Source organism: Lepisosteus oculatus, chromosome 7, assembly GCF_040954835.1.
Source record: "Lepisosteus oculatus isolate fLepOcu1 chromosome 7, fLepOcu1.hap2, whole genome shotgun sequence".
NCBI lineage: Eukaryota > Metazoa > Chordata > Actinopteri > Semionotiformes > Lepisosteidae > Lepisosteus > Lepisosteus oculatus.
The window spans coordinates 13,489,900-13,505,685 of NC_090702.1; the positions used below are offsets into that span (position 1 = coordinate 13,489,900).

Here is a 15,786-nt window from a genome sequence, read left to right on the forward strand (position 1 = left end):
GATGTTCGATAGACGGCACTTGAGGTGTATTAGAAGTTAATGAAACAATTGTTTCATTTAATCTCTCAATTGTAAATGTTTAAATCCACTTAATATGGAATATTAATATGGAATTTTACAACTAAAGGGAAATTTTGGTAGCTCAGCAAAATAATAACAGGAGCATAACGTCATTAACAGGAGCTGAACATCATAAACTATATTCATTTAGGAATATAAATATATTACACATACAGTATATGGCTGGCAGTGGTAGCTGAAATTTAAAAAATACACAACAGTATTCCACGTCCTTCATAAACATTTTAAACATCAAAGTCTTTACTGTCACATACTGTGGCTATTTTGGAAACATTTTGATGTGCTTGTTCTGACTATATTTAGTTTATATATTTTAAGAAAGCTATAATGTTTTATCTGTTTCTATGAATACTATCTGTCATTATTGCAGTAAAAAATATGCTTTTTAGAATCTGCTTAATAGAGAATATTAGTTCAGAATCGCATAACTTAAGAAATTAATAACAATTTGAGGATCTAAATATAATATATTTATATAGCTGGTAGTATTCCACTTTCTTTGTAAATATCTGTATCAGAAAGTATATTTATGTACTGTAATTGTAAAGTACTACTCTAATACTGCAATGAAAACAAAAACTTTGAGTTCATGTTAGAGTTTTACTCAGTGTTACTTAAATTAGTCTACATTATCTTATTACACAGAATTAGAAATGATATACATGTAATCATGATTTCACCATCCTGAAATTTATTAACAGAATAACTCACAAGGAAGCAACTCTTAAGCTATATGAGTTAGTTAGTTGGTCTAAGTCTTAAGAGTTAGACAGTGAAATGGTCTAAGTCTTAAGATATACAGTATTGTACATATTGATCTGATTATCAGTTCAAGTACTTCTTGTTTTCAGGGATTCCACCAAATGCAATATTTGGAGTTTGAGCAAAAAGTTGGTGGAAATATAACAGATACCCCAAATCCTTCAAAAAGGGAAACCATATGAGAAGAAAAGTGTGACTTAACCATATACCAAACCCGGAAGTGAAGTTTAAGTAAACACATGTTGATGTTTCATTCTTGAATTATTTACTGTTGTATTGCAAAAAACAGAAAATAATTTGTAAATGTAGATTGCATTTTTCAGTGTTCAGATTGTATTTTTAAGATTTCTGTTTTATACACACATCCATCCATTTTCTAACTGCTTTATCCAATACAGTGTCATGGGGGAACCAGAGCCTCTTTCTGCAAGCAATGGGTACAAGGCAGAATACACTCTGGGCAGGACGCCAGTGTATCGCAGGGAAGACAGACACATACTCTCACTAGGGCCACTTTTCCCAGAAGCCAATTAACCTACTGTACCAGTACAGTATGTCTCAGTAATGATAAGCACTGCACCACCATGCCACCTGATAAGAAAAATCACTTTTAATTCAAAATTTAATAATTAAGAAAAGCAGACATAATATGTAATGAGTAAATACATTACTCTAAAAGCAGACTGAGCCTAGGTACTGTGGGTATTGTGTGCCACTACTGTACTGTAATTGGTAAATAAGTGACTCGACAGAGTATCTGTCTCTTCTTTTTCTACAACATGAAATTATACTCAAGTTCAACTGCTCTTGTGAGTGTATTTATGAGTCATGGATGGTATTTAGTACCAGTAATATTTGATATTTAGAGCATTCAAGGAAGCCTGGGTATTTCAAAACTCTATTATTAGGTAAATCCAGAAAGATAAAGCAACCTGTCTATGACTACTACTGTGCAATATCTTCTTTCATCCATTTAATTTTTCATGAATTCTGATCTTAGGATGAAAATGAGAGCTGTTTAAGGAACAAACTCCACAGGAAAGCTTAATTCTGCATTCGGTTTATGTAAAATGTCAATCTATGTTTTTAGTAATTTTACTCATTCTATCTGGTTAATGTGCTACTAATCACAAGAGCTTTTTCCTAGAAATTTTAGAATGGCTTGCCTATTTTTACTTTGCTCCTCTGAATTTCAACGCGATTTATCATTCTATTTTATATACAGTTATGTATTTCTGAGCTCAGACATATTGTAAGTGGTTCATTGTTTGTTACATAACAACCATTTTAATATGAATATAAGGGTTTTGATATTCTCCTGTAAGCATCTACACATTTCAGCTTCAATGAAAACTTAAAGCCTGTACACAGCAGAGAAATTAAATATAATTCATGCTGTGTTTATGAGACTGTTTTGACAGAAAACTAGTCTCAGGATGTAAACAGGGGTGGTGGGATTGAATCATTTTCAGAGTAAAATACCTATTATCCTTTCTTATATCACTTACACCAAAATTAAAATGGCTGAAGGGTTTTTTTTTTCAACTCAAAATCAACTCAAAAGAAAATTAGACTGAGTAAAACAAATAGTTTAAAGAGGACTGGCTTCCTTTGAAACCAAATATGAAATATATAGAGCTCAGCTAAATCTTTCTCTCTAAATTCTCATCCCAAGACAAAGGGTCTAGAAATTGCACTGACAAAAAATTCTAGTTGATGTGCTTTATTGTAAAACTATTCCCTCTTCACACATCTGGTGTGCTTGACTGAAACAGAAATAAGTTTTATTAGGTAAACATTTGCAAAGAACTCTGTTGTAATCAGGCAATCAATTAACCAATCAATCAAGAGTCGCTCACTAACATCTTGATATTTACATTGCATAAGTAAAATATTTTTAAACACACATTCTTTCAAGCAGAGTTAAAAATAAGATGATAATTACCTAGGATTATCTGTGGTTCACATTTTAGGGAGACTGAAAAATGAGTGAGAACTTACATCTTGGATTCAAATAGACATTATATGAAAAATTAGCATTGGCAATTAATTGGGTTTCACTTGATTTATTATACATATTGTACATCAAGATTATTACTGATACTATTAGCATGTTAAACCTTAGTTGAACGTATACTATATGTGTAACATTCAGTATATAACTCCCTATACAGTATGTCTTATGCTGTGGCATTAAATAAGTTTATGATGGTACGGGCCAAGCATACAATAATACTTCTTTGTAATAGAATACTTATTGTATTCTGCTGCATACTTGCAGAGAAAGTGTAAGCTTGCATTCTTGCATTTGCTTGCATACTGTACATAGTTTTTCATGTTCTCAAAAAAATAAAGCATTTCCCTTACACTGAAATTGCTTGTGCAGTACTGGAATTTCAGAATTCATTTGCAAGAAATGGTATGGAAAGAGTGGCGGCACAGTGGCTCAGTGGTTAGTATTGCTGCCTTGTTGGGCCCCCTCGGGTTCAATTCCAGACTTGGCGTGCTATTAACATGGAGTTTGTATGCTTGCCTCGTATTTTTGTGGGCTTCCACAGTCCAAAGACTGATAGGTTAGTTTGCTTCTGGGAAAAATGGCCCTGGTGTGTGTATCTGTGTCTATGTGTGCTCTGCGATGGACAGGTGTGCAGGTGTATTCTGACTTGCACCCGTTGCTTGCCAGGGTAGGCCCCATGCCCCCTGCAACCCTGAATTTGAATAAAGTGATTAGAGAATGGATTGATGGATGGCATGAGAAGAATGCTGCAACTTTGGCTTCAGTCGTCAGCCATCGTGTCCCCTCTATACAGCAAGTTAGGATTATTGTTTTTTGAATCATGAGACGTCTTTGAAACGTCTGGTATTTCTGGAAGTACAGAAACTAGAGCCTGGCTCATTAAAGACACCTTGACAATACAGTACAAAGTCTTACAATGAGGAAGGTCCACAGAGTAAAAAAAACTTAAAGATTAATATAATTTCGAACAATATAAAGGGGCAAAAAGGGGCATGGAAGACAATTTAAGTCAGTACTAAATATAGTTTAAGTCATATACAGTATTTCACTGGATCCATTGTGATTATTCAAATGTATTATTTTACATTTGTGAATTCAGCATCAGCCTAGGATTGGACATATAACCTACCATAACTTTAATTCCTTAAAAAATACCAGTGTACTTCCCAAAAGCTTGATGAGTTGATTTTAAATTCTTCTCTAGTTGGGTTCCTTGGAAAAGTTTACTCACATTGAAGAGATCATCTTTAAATTGATAGCTAATTTTCCCAAGCCACCATGTACTGTATACCAGCAGCCATCTGCTCCAGAAACGTCATGGGTCTTTCTCAGGAAGAAAGACCATATCAGAGAGTTGCAGTCTCTAGCTATATATACATGCAACATTGGGTGGTGAGGGGAGCCAGTGAGGGGTTAGGAAGTGTAACCTCTTGAATGAAAACATCCTAAAAAATAATTTGAGATACAAGAAAGTGAATAAGCAGAAAATGTGCTGATCATTCATATAGATTCAGATAATTGTTCTTCACTAGTTCAGTTATTATTACTGGGTGTTTTAGTGGTATTTAAAATAGTTTTTTCCAGTCACTTAAAGGAAAAATGCATTCTTTCCTGTTGTACAATTTCAAAGTGTGATGTGACCCAATTTAGACTCACTGCAAGTATGTCCTTCCTTTGTTCCCTGAAATACTTTTAAAATCTTTGCTAGTAAGGAAACAAAAGCTTATCTCACTAGGCATCTATTACTGGTAGAACAGAGAATTATATTGGATATAACACTGCACTTACCAACATCAGTTTCTTTGTGATTTTTAATAATTTCAGCCAGATCGAAATTCCCAGCAATAATAGCCACCTGAATAAAACACAAACAAAGAATTGGAGGAAAAGTTAGAAGGATGTACATCAATATTGCATTAGCAATCTAGTAATGTGTTTTTTTGTTAGAATACTTTTGGGACAAACAGTCTTCTGCTTTATTGCACTGTAATTTCTACTCAAATGGATAGAGAGTACATCTAACCAACAAGTATGGAACTGGAACTTGTGAAGATACAGTACTGATAAGAGGATGAGCAAACCGACAGGCTTTGGGAAGTTTGTCATGTTTAGTTAATAAAATGTACGACATACAGTAAGAGCAGTAGATCAGATTTTTAAAAATAATAATATTAATGCTACAGTTTAAACTGTATTTTAATCATTTGGATAATATGTTTGCAAGCTCAGCAAAGACAATCAGATACAAAACAAAAAGCGACCTAACAAATGTAATAAAGTGTGTAAAATATAATTGAAATTCTAATTTTTTTTTTTTTTGGTAATGTGGAATCTTTTTGGGATGTAAGGAAATGTTCAGATGAGAAAATCAATGAACTCATTCTTTTAAACCTAAAAAACAGAGAACCTCAAGTTTATTTTAGATTTTCTCACCAACATTTCTAAATTGCCAACACCAATATTGCCATCTTAATCATGTACTTTACATTATTATTTAACAGTTACCATATGTTCTTTAGCAATATTTCGATAACCCTTTTCTTTAAGTGTGTAATTCCACTGTAACTTAAAATAAGATATAACTTTATTGTTCATTTAAAAGGGTCAACTTCTGTCTTTAGTGTCACCATAAAAAACTACAAAAACAAATAACACATCATAAAATAAACTTGTTAAAACAAACAATACTTCCAGACATGCAAGAATACAAATATACACATTTTTCTTTGCCCATATTACACTACAATTAAACATAATCTAATAGCTCCATTCTGGAAATAGTCACTTAGCTGTCTTTAACATACCTATTGCACAGGGAACCAAATAATTCTTGTATACAGATTTCTTGGCAATAAGTGGTTTAAAACACCTCCTTACAGATGGCAGCTGGAAATGGGAATGAATACTGTAGGTTTGGAGGGGTTGTCAAGGATAAACTGAGCTTTCATTAGAACTGCAAAACAATCATCTAATACAACTCTTTCAGCTGTTTCTGTGGTTGACCAATTATTTTACTAACACGATTAAGAATTCTGGCTAATTTCCCTTTAGTCTTAGTACTCAGGCTACTGTACCAAACTGTGAGACCAAAAGTAAAGATGCTTTCTACTAACATTCTATAAACCCTCTTGAAAATGTTTTGACTCACCTACACCCTTTTATTTTCCTGATAAAAATACACACTGATTAGCCTTCTCAAAAATGCGTTTGGTACTCTATTTCTTATGCAAAGTTTAAATGTTTATCTATTACTTTTCTTAAGTATATGAAACACTAAACATCTTCCACAGGCTGCTAAGGGAGAAAGGTTTAAAATCTGAAGTATTACAGATGTATCACAAGTAGCCAGTTATTTGGTTTTATCACATATGATGCATGCTTGACTTAAGAAATGTGTAATGTCTTAGACCATAAGAATATATTTTCATCCCTCCAGGATGTCAAGAATTTTAACAACCAGAGACCTTCAAAGAGAGGCAATGTTTCCTATGATTTCAAGTGTACTCAGATAGATAAGTGTCAAAGAAATAACAATTACATGGAGTTCCTTGATGATCAGGGAAGTTTATGTAAATCTTGTACAAGCAAAAGCATCCTAAAAGGTTTCATGCTGTTAAAAGCACACAGGGAAGAACAAAGAAACATTTATGCAGAAGAATATTTCAAATACATTCACTGGAATTTCCTAACTTGACTATAGATGGTAATCAAAGCTGAACATTGTGACTGTCACATAACAAGTCTATGGCTGGTATTCTGTGCAGATTTTAACAGTTCCTTGTGATTCCAGAAAACCCATTATGCGGCCCAAGTCAAATTGTGCTGACTTCTGCTGATATGATCCACTGGCAACATCTAATATTTAATATCATTTTGCAGTGTTTGACTTAGGAAAATATTTGAATTTTAAAACCAAGACTACACAACACTTTTATGGTTAGTAGTGATGTTAAGTTTGTGTTTAAGATGATGAAATATATTGATCATAATCTTTATCTTTTCTACAAATACAATGTAAAGAATGATAAGTACTGTGTCCTAGGAGGCATTCTTTCTTTGTGAAGGAATTTTGAAACTAATCTACAGTATAATAATAATAATAATAATAATAATAATAATAATAAACTTTATTTTATATAGCGCCTTTAAAGGTGGCTTCTCAGAGCGCTTTACAGGATGACAATAACAATAAATAAGAAGAATACATTAATAAATAAGAAGAATACACAAGATAAGACACAATTACAATTACAACAATACAATAATAACAATAGAGGAGTCCGTGAAAGGTGGTACTAAGAAGAGCAGAGGGGTAAATAATGGAACCAGTTAAGTAAAGGCTTTTCTGAAGAAGAAGGTTTTGAGTCTGGATTTGAAGGAGTTTAGAGAAGGTGACTCTCTGATATCCTTGGGCAAAGAGTTCCAGAGATTGGAGGCATAACAGGAGAAGGCCCTGTCACCCAAAGAGTGTAGACGGGCTTGGGGGACAGTAAGGAGGGCAGAATTTGAAGAGCGGAGGTTGCGAGGAGGGGAGTAGGGCGATAATAGTTCAGACAGGTGTTGAGGTGCCAAGCCATGCAGAGCCTTATAGGTGAGCATGAGGATTTTAAAGTCTACGCGGAATTTGACCAGAAGCCAGTAAACAGGCATTACAAGGATATTCAACTAAGCAAGAATAATATCCGAAAGAATTATGATATGGTTTATTTTTTAGGTTCCAATGGTTCCAAACTAGAATTTTAGTATCACTAAATGTTGTGTATGTGGAATGCATTATAAAAGTAAGATTACATGGAAGAGTTGCAAAAACAACAACAACAAAAAAAAAACATTACCTCACATCACTTAAACTGGGCAAAAGAAGAATGAAAACAAATTCAGGGCTGATTAATCCAATTTTGTAACAACCAGATGCAAGCAACAGCAGTCTGAATAAAGAAAACTAGAGAGCAGTGCAAATGAATGCTGACAATGCAAAACGGTTCGGTTATGAGGCTCACAAAGCTGAACAACCTGTGAGAATAAACAGAACAGAAATAAATGTAAAAGCAAACATATATGTGGTGGTATCTTTTTCCAGGAAGAAAATACATTACCGCTAAAATACTGTACAACGGTAAAGAAATATGACAGTTGTAGTCAACACTGGCAATAGCTACAAATATAAAATTGGAATGGGCACTTCATAGTCCATATGTGAACACCATGAAAATGAATCATGAAGCAAGATTTTCTGGGATTATATGAAAGTAATATAAAACAGTATTTTTTCTTACTAAAGAAGATCAGAAACAGCAAAAACTGCAACTACAAGAAGTCTGTCCTAATAAAAAGAAATAACTCAGTTATATACTGGTAGCAAGAAAAAACTAACACCAGCTTTTCAGTCCACCAAAAGTGTACGTGTAAAACATAAAAAAAATACAATACACATGGTACACTCGCCCTGCCTGGATCAGCAGGGAGGCACAACGTCTACCTCGCTCTGTTATAATGGGGTGTATAGAAGCTGCAGTGGCCGGTCATCACGCCTCCAGATCTCCGAGGTGCAAGCTATACAGAGCACCCGGATTTGGTGAAATCTCTCACAGTAGCAGGTGCTCTGAGGCTATTTAAATCCTTTGCTGTCTCTTGTTTGCGATCCAGCAATAAGGACTCTACCCCACGTTGGGTCCAAGCGTAGGCCTTCTTGTTCCTCGTTTCCAGTTCTCTAGGGCTCCGCCTGGGAGTTCTGCCAACAGCTGAGAGAAGGGATCCAACCTCAACAGATGTCTCCACATCTGGCCTAATCTGTGGAGGAGACCCCCCCCCCCCGAGGAAATGTGGCTTGAAGCTGCTGGCTTCTGGTGCCTTCCGGTCTGATTGCCTCAAACTGGAGTTTCCTGCCCAGTCTGGAAGTGGATCCCTCTCTGCTGAGATGGCTACAGGATTAAGCACAGCTCTGGACTTTGGTGGCTCATCCCTGTCCTACACTCTGAGTCCCTGTTTTTGCTCCACTCTTGGTCCACCTGTCTGCACCTCAGGTTACTCCAGCTGGATTTCCAGTATCCCCTGCGGCCCCCATTTCTCAGGAGCCCAGCTGCAGGAATCCAATCCGAAGCTGATGAGAAGGACACCGCAGTGGTACTTGCTCCTAGAGTCTGTTCAGCGGACTTCAGTGGACAGTTTCGCTTCAAGCTAGCACTGTATTGTGTCAAGCCTTGTCTCCATCCAAGGTGAAGTGACCTGGCCACACCCTCTGGACTGTCGTGCCCTAGCTCTTGGGTCTGTAACACCTACAGTGCCGCCTCATTTCCTGGAGGGTGGCGCTGGTTGTAAAATATACTGTATAATATATACTGTTCATAACATACCTTTCCACTTTTTCAGACACAAGAATGTTGTACATAGTGATCAAGAAAAGACAAAAAAAGGATGAAGAACTAAAAAAAGAAGAACATACAGGTTAAAAAAATATTATGTAGGTAATATTTAGTTACCTTATACTTGATTGCATTACGACAACCTCACATTCACTTTAGGAAAAATAGTGGCAGTAAAAAACTAAATTGCATTATATCCAATTTACAGGGTTAAAGTGGATAGTTTCTGGCACGACTCAAACTGCCATCAAATGACCCCTTTCTGAATTTTGTGATAGTCTTAGCTGGAAGGTAGAAAATTTGATTTCAGTTGCAATTCAGGTCGGTAAGAAAAACTTAGTTTAGAAGTTTAGAAAGCTAAGTACTTAAGAAGTAAAGTGATAATAAACATACTATTATATTTCACAATGAAGATCATACAGCAGCTTCAACTTGGCAATACAGTACAGGGCCATCTGGTATTAAACTATTTTGTTATTTGTTTAAGCAAAGCAATTGCCAACTTTTTTTATAATTCTAGAGTTTTCAGAGATTTTGTCACAAAAACAGAATGTTGAGCTTTTTTTCTTAAATTATTATGTGTTGGTGCTCATTTAAGTCTGCATATTCCACTCTTATGCAGAACGATACTGTACATATAGTATATATATTGCAGGCTTTACAGACATGTACAGTATCTACAGTAAATAGAATACTTAAAATTGTTCTATCAGATATATGGTAATTTACAACTAAATTTACATTTTTCACGTGATCTTTTCCTGGGTTCTGTGCTCAGCTGTACTTCCAGTTTCCTCACCCAGTGAATTTCTAGACAGAGCAGAATGCCCTTCATTTCCTCTGTAATTGCTTCTCTTTCTCTGTAACATCTTGCACTGCACTGTTGCTGTTTTCCAGTTCTGTTTCCTTTTATAAAAACACTTTTCCTTGAACTGTTCAAGTGTTACTGATGCCTTTAAAGATAAGCACCTTTTTTACAGTGACACCACCCTCAGCTAGCATATTTTCCTGTGACAGTATACATTAAAAATCAAAATCAAAATGGTCTTTTACATCCTACTGTTATTCCTTATCATTTTTTATATTGTAGCTTTCATACACAATGCATCACAACACTGACTTTCCAAGACACTCGCTTTGATGCTAAACATTAAAAAGGATGCTTCAAAACAAACCTGCATGAAGTGAAAAGCTTTCACTGGGGAGAATCAGAATGTTTGACCCTATCTATCTGACTATCTGAGCAAATACAAATAGTATCTTCTGATAGTAAGCACCCTCAAAATAATTCACAATAAGTTGTATAAGAATACTAAATACTGGAACTCTAGAATACTACATTTATATTAGAAAAGAGACAGATTATACAGAAATATAATTAGGGTACCCTATGTTTCTTAACAAATATAGCAAAATATAAATACAGAATATTTCTATTAACTATAATTAGGTATTAACAATATGTTATTTATTTATGCAGAGTTATTTGCAATCTCCAAACTAAAATGTTATTCTTAACTGTTAGGAAGTAATATAATTTCCGTCTATATATATATATCAGTGGGTTGTTTAAATGTGCATAATACTGTATGTATGCTGCATTATAATATACTGTTTTTGCTAAGGCAAAATTATTTTTAATCACATAATTAAATATAACTACAGTAAATGTAAAGTAAGATACTAATGTCTTTACAGCGGATCTTCTATACTTCTGTGTTTATTATCTATTATTTATTTTAATATTCAATGGTGTAACACATATATTTACATTACTAAAAAGACTAGACAAAATAATTAACTATTATAAATTCCACACATAGATTCGCTATAAGTCTGAGTTAAGACACTTTCATGGTGAAAGAGCAACTCAAATAGAAAATCAAATTTGGTTTGAGTGGCAGAAAGTGAGATCTGAATCTAGACCACACAAAGAAAATAAATAAGAAGGAGATGACTTACATCTAAACAATATCACAGGCATACATTAAAAAATGGCAGAGCATAGACATGTGATTCAGGAAACAAAAGTGAGAAGACAGACTAAGAAAGTCTGCTCTGTAGATCCAGTAAAAAGAAAGACTATCCACAAAAGATTGGAGTTCCTGGAGAGGGACCGATGACTACAATCATACTTCTGGAGAGGGCTTATTCAATGTCAAAATTCAAAGTATCATGCATGAAGCTCCTGAGACACATTGCCACAAGAGTTGGGATCTTTCACAAGAAGCTGATTTAAGCACATTTTAGCATGGAGTTTACTGAAGGAGACAGCCAAAGCAATTGAAAGGGTTAGTATTTACTGTAGGTTCTGGGGTGGTTTATAATAGGAAATGAAAACTGATTCTCATTAAATTGAAGATGTTTAATGCACAGAAATAGTGGTTTCCTAATCTGCTTGCAGCTGATTTTATCTACTACTGAACAATTTTTTTTTTCTCAGTGATGCCGTGACACTGATGACAGAAAATTAAATTTGACTTGCAGCACAAAAATGAAAGTAATTAGACATCTGGCAAAAGCTGCTATTTAGCAAACAGAAGCCAAAGGGTGGGAACATAATTAGCGTACGAAAAAAAGTGAGAAATATTGTAGCAATTAAATAAAAGTTGGCAAACACAATCCTTGTGTCTTAATGTGTTTTAATCAAATTAACGCATGACACAGTGCAAATCCAATCATCAAACTTGAGAAATTTCTGTCTACATATTTCCCTACTTACATATTGTACATACTGTAGGCTTGCAATATTCTGTTTGTTTTGTTCTGAATTTTACAGGCATACATGAGTATAGTGTATTTCCAGTTACAGTAATAGCTTTGTGGTGGTGGGCAGAGAACTGCCAGTATAACTTTGTTATTAGTTAAGATTTTTAAAACTATATTTTGAAACATCAAGGCAATTGAAAGCTACTTACTTATAGGCTCAATAGCTGGACCTGATGTTTTTCAAGACTCTATTATACAAATGCATACCTGCAACCTAATTTTTCCCCATTATTAATATATGACTTTTAAAAAAAAATCAATTTAGAACAATTGGCTCCAGGGTGACAGCTACAGTACATAATTTTTTTATTATCCTTTAACAGTACTACTGGTAATTTGGGAGAATGACTCCTTTTCTAATCTTGCTGTGAAATATGGAAAAATGTTTTGTTAAAAAGATTATAAGATGCAATATTACAAATAGAATGGATGATTTTACAATAAAATATACCTGTATACTATACATTTTTAGCTATAAATCATCTGCTCATTCAAGGTGAATTAGCAGTTCCTTTTTGGTCTTTGTGATAAACATACGTAGCATATTTGGTAAATTTTTCAGATGAGCAGCTGGAATGGTACATCCTTATATTTACTGTATACTGTAGGCGGTGGGATGGGATTATCTGACTCAGTGCTGGAAATGTCATTTCTTCTCAAAGAATGAAGGCTTTCTGAGCCATACAACAGAAGCGCCTGTTTATACAGTGTAGCTTTCATCTCAATGAATCTCATCTGGGGAGTTCACCCCATACTGAAACACAATGCAAATGTAGAAGTTTTTCCACAGTTATTGGAGAAGAATTAACAAAATGTTATTGTTCTAAAAAGGATTTTTGCCTCACATTAGGGCACAATAGTAAAAAAAAAAATTTATTGGTTTTTGTCACAGTGTATGCTGATACATTTATGATACATGATACATGATACATTTATGCCATTTTATCTTCATGCTAGGAGCTTTTGTAATTTACAAAATAACAAAAACAGTATTTTGAGAGCTTTTTCTTCTTCTTAATATACTGTATTCCAAACAAATTGTTGGTTTTCCCAGTAATAACACAGAAGAAGACATCTATATCATATATCCAGTATGTGAACAATCTGACTTTTGTTAATCAATATGCAAGTAATAAAAGCTAAAGTAGCAGTTCATTGTAATTTTCATGCTGTTACAACATATCACACGTTATAAAGAATTTATAAATGGAATTTTCTGTGTTACATTTGAAAGACACGACCGTACTTGTTCTTTTAGTACTTTCAGTGTGAGATCTAACAAACCTGCATCCACAGATAACTCAGAAATGAAAAGCTAACTATACGGACCAAAAACTATTTTAAATTTGTTCTTAGTTTGTGGGGAATAAACATATTTCCTTCTTTATGCCATTGCTATTTAAATTTACAATTCCTCTGCTGTACTAAAGGTGCAGTAATTATCACATTTTGACAAATTGGCATTTCTTCAATAGACAAACACTTATACTGCTTGCCTGATGGTAAAGGATATTTCTCTTTCTTTAAGGTCTCAAGCTCTTATGCCTTGTGCATAAATAAATTAATTTTTTAATATGGATTTGGCTCAAATTTGTCTTTCTCAGTATTTGGGCCTACCATAGAGGTATATGTCTTTATAGTCTGTGCTTATTTTCTAATACCACTAGCAACAACAACTAGTATCACACATCCTGAACATGACAGTGATGGTTAAACAGTGAATAAATAAAATAACAATAGTGAAAGGATTTCAAGATATTTTTAATAAAAAGAATGAAATAAAATTAAGATTAATTAGTTATTAATAAATGCTAAGAAGCAATGGTGTTTTACAAACTATCTCAGCCATTAGGCAAAATAGAACGTATTCTGAAATATCCAATGGCATCCAACATGGTAGCACAGTGATTAGCTTTGCTGCCTTGCAGAGCTGGGACCCTAGTTTCAAATCCTGAGATGCTATTTGCTTGTATGTTCTCCCTGTGTTCATGTGGGTTTACTCTGGGCGCTCTGGTGCCCTCACACAATCCAAAGATGTACAAGCAGGTTAATTGACACCTAGGAAAACTGGCCCTGGTGTGATTGTGAGTGTGAGTGTAGGCTCTGGTTCCCCCACAATGCTGAGTTGGATGAAGTGCTCAAATAATGAATGGATATCCTATGGCAGCATTGCCCTTAATTATCTTCTAATTAAGTAGAATAAAGAGATATTTAATTTTGATGTGGCACATACTGTAGCTCAGAAATGTGAAGAACCCAGTTCTGTCCCAGGTATGTTATTGATAATTACATTATGAAATATGTGAAAAGAGATGTTTGTGACCCATACTTTCCAAAATCAGACACCAGCTCTTAGAAGCTGACAATGTGTTATACAGTATATTACACATGAGAAAAGGGAACTATTGAAGTTTTGCTTGATTTTTCTCATACAAATTGCATGTGAGCAAACATCGGGTCACAAAAATATGGATGACATGATGAATGAGCTAAAATAAGAGAACAAATGTTTTCCAGGCTGTGACTTTTGGGAATCAATTGTATAATAACCTGCTCAACTAGTTTGGGATTTCTGAGACTTTATGCAGCATAGACTCAGCATAACAGTCTTTTCTGAGAGTCCCTTAACCATATGTTTTTGAAATTCCTCGTCGTCCTAATGTTCAAGAAACTGTTAAACTAAAGGAATAAATTAAGCTTATAATATCAAATGAGATTTCAAAAAGAATGAATGCCCTTGAGGCTTGCAAAAAATTGTTTAAGTTAACAAGACAGACGTGGTACTTCATGCTGTCAGCGTAGCAGTTCAAGTGACAGGTTGAGAGGCATGAATTGCTGACCTTGGTGTTTTTCATTTCTGTTTCTCCTGGCTTTGATCATCATGTATAATGATTATAATGCTCTTATCTGTCCATCAAGGCTCCTTAATCACGAACAAGCAAAACCTATCAATACAATACATCCTCTGCATGTTATTGTTAAGAAGTCATGCAATGATTAATATTATTGCATTAGTAATGTTTACATTAATTAATATTACTATAGTTCTAGAGGTTGTAGTAGTAGGGATAATACCAATCATCATCACATGTCTTGTCCTCATTCTCTAACCTTTACCTCACATTAGAAAAAGTAAAAGCCTCTAAAGTGGTTCAGCCAATGACAACCTCTGCTTGGATTTCAGGTAGAAGCCTTATATTTTTTAAATAACTTGTCAATATTATTAAAACTGTCCAGGAATCGGTTTCTATAAGCTGTTTTGCGCAATTCGTCAAGCTTGGCCAGGGGTTGGCAGTATTAAAATCAGGCAGGATTCCTACTGTTAGGATCCCAATGAAAAACTTGTCAAACCCAAAACTTTAAGTGGCAGTGAGCCAGCAGTGCGATCAGTGTGTCTGTGTGCTGTATGTACTGCATCTGATTGTTAGCTTTACTGTTCACAGATGACAATGCTTCTTTGAGCTTGTATATGGGTCCTGTCCCTGTCCCTTTCTCCAAGGCAGAGTGCTGATCTGATCAGGAACTCGCAAATACAAACCAGAAGTCAAAATTGTTTTAAGAACACAGCATCCTGATGCACGTGAAAGGCAAAACTATCCAATAAGTACATTAAAAAAAACAAATCTATAAACTTTGCATTACAGACAGCACCATGCAGGGCTACAGTAGCTCTTTAAAAGTCACTTTGAATGATGAATATACTGTAGTATAAAAATGAATTAACTTTCGCCATATCATTAAGCTTTGGTGTTCTCCATAAGACGCAAATATGATATGTTAAAATACAGAAGACCC

The 15,786-nt window shown here is 34.6% G+C and overlaps 1 protein-coding gene across 5 annotated transcripts in view; it reads right to left on the reverse strand.

The window, feature by feature from the left end:
* The window catches only part of shank3a (SH3 and multiple ankyrin repeat domains 3a), a 639,129-nt gene that overhangs the window by 257,955 nt on the left and 365,388 nt on the right, over nucleotides 1-15,786 (reverse strand). For all 5 annotated transcript variants that reach the window (XM_069192202.1, XM_069192204.1, XM_069192203.1 and 2 more), the window contains one exon: nucleotides 4,649-4,715. In XM_069192202.1, coding sequence (XP_069048303.1) covers nucleotides 4,649-4,715 — 67 coding nt within the window. The remainder of the gene's footprint in view (nucleotides 1-4,648; nucleotides 4,716-15,786) is intronic.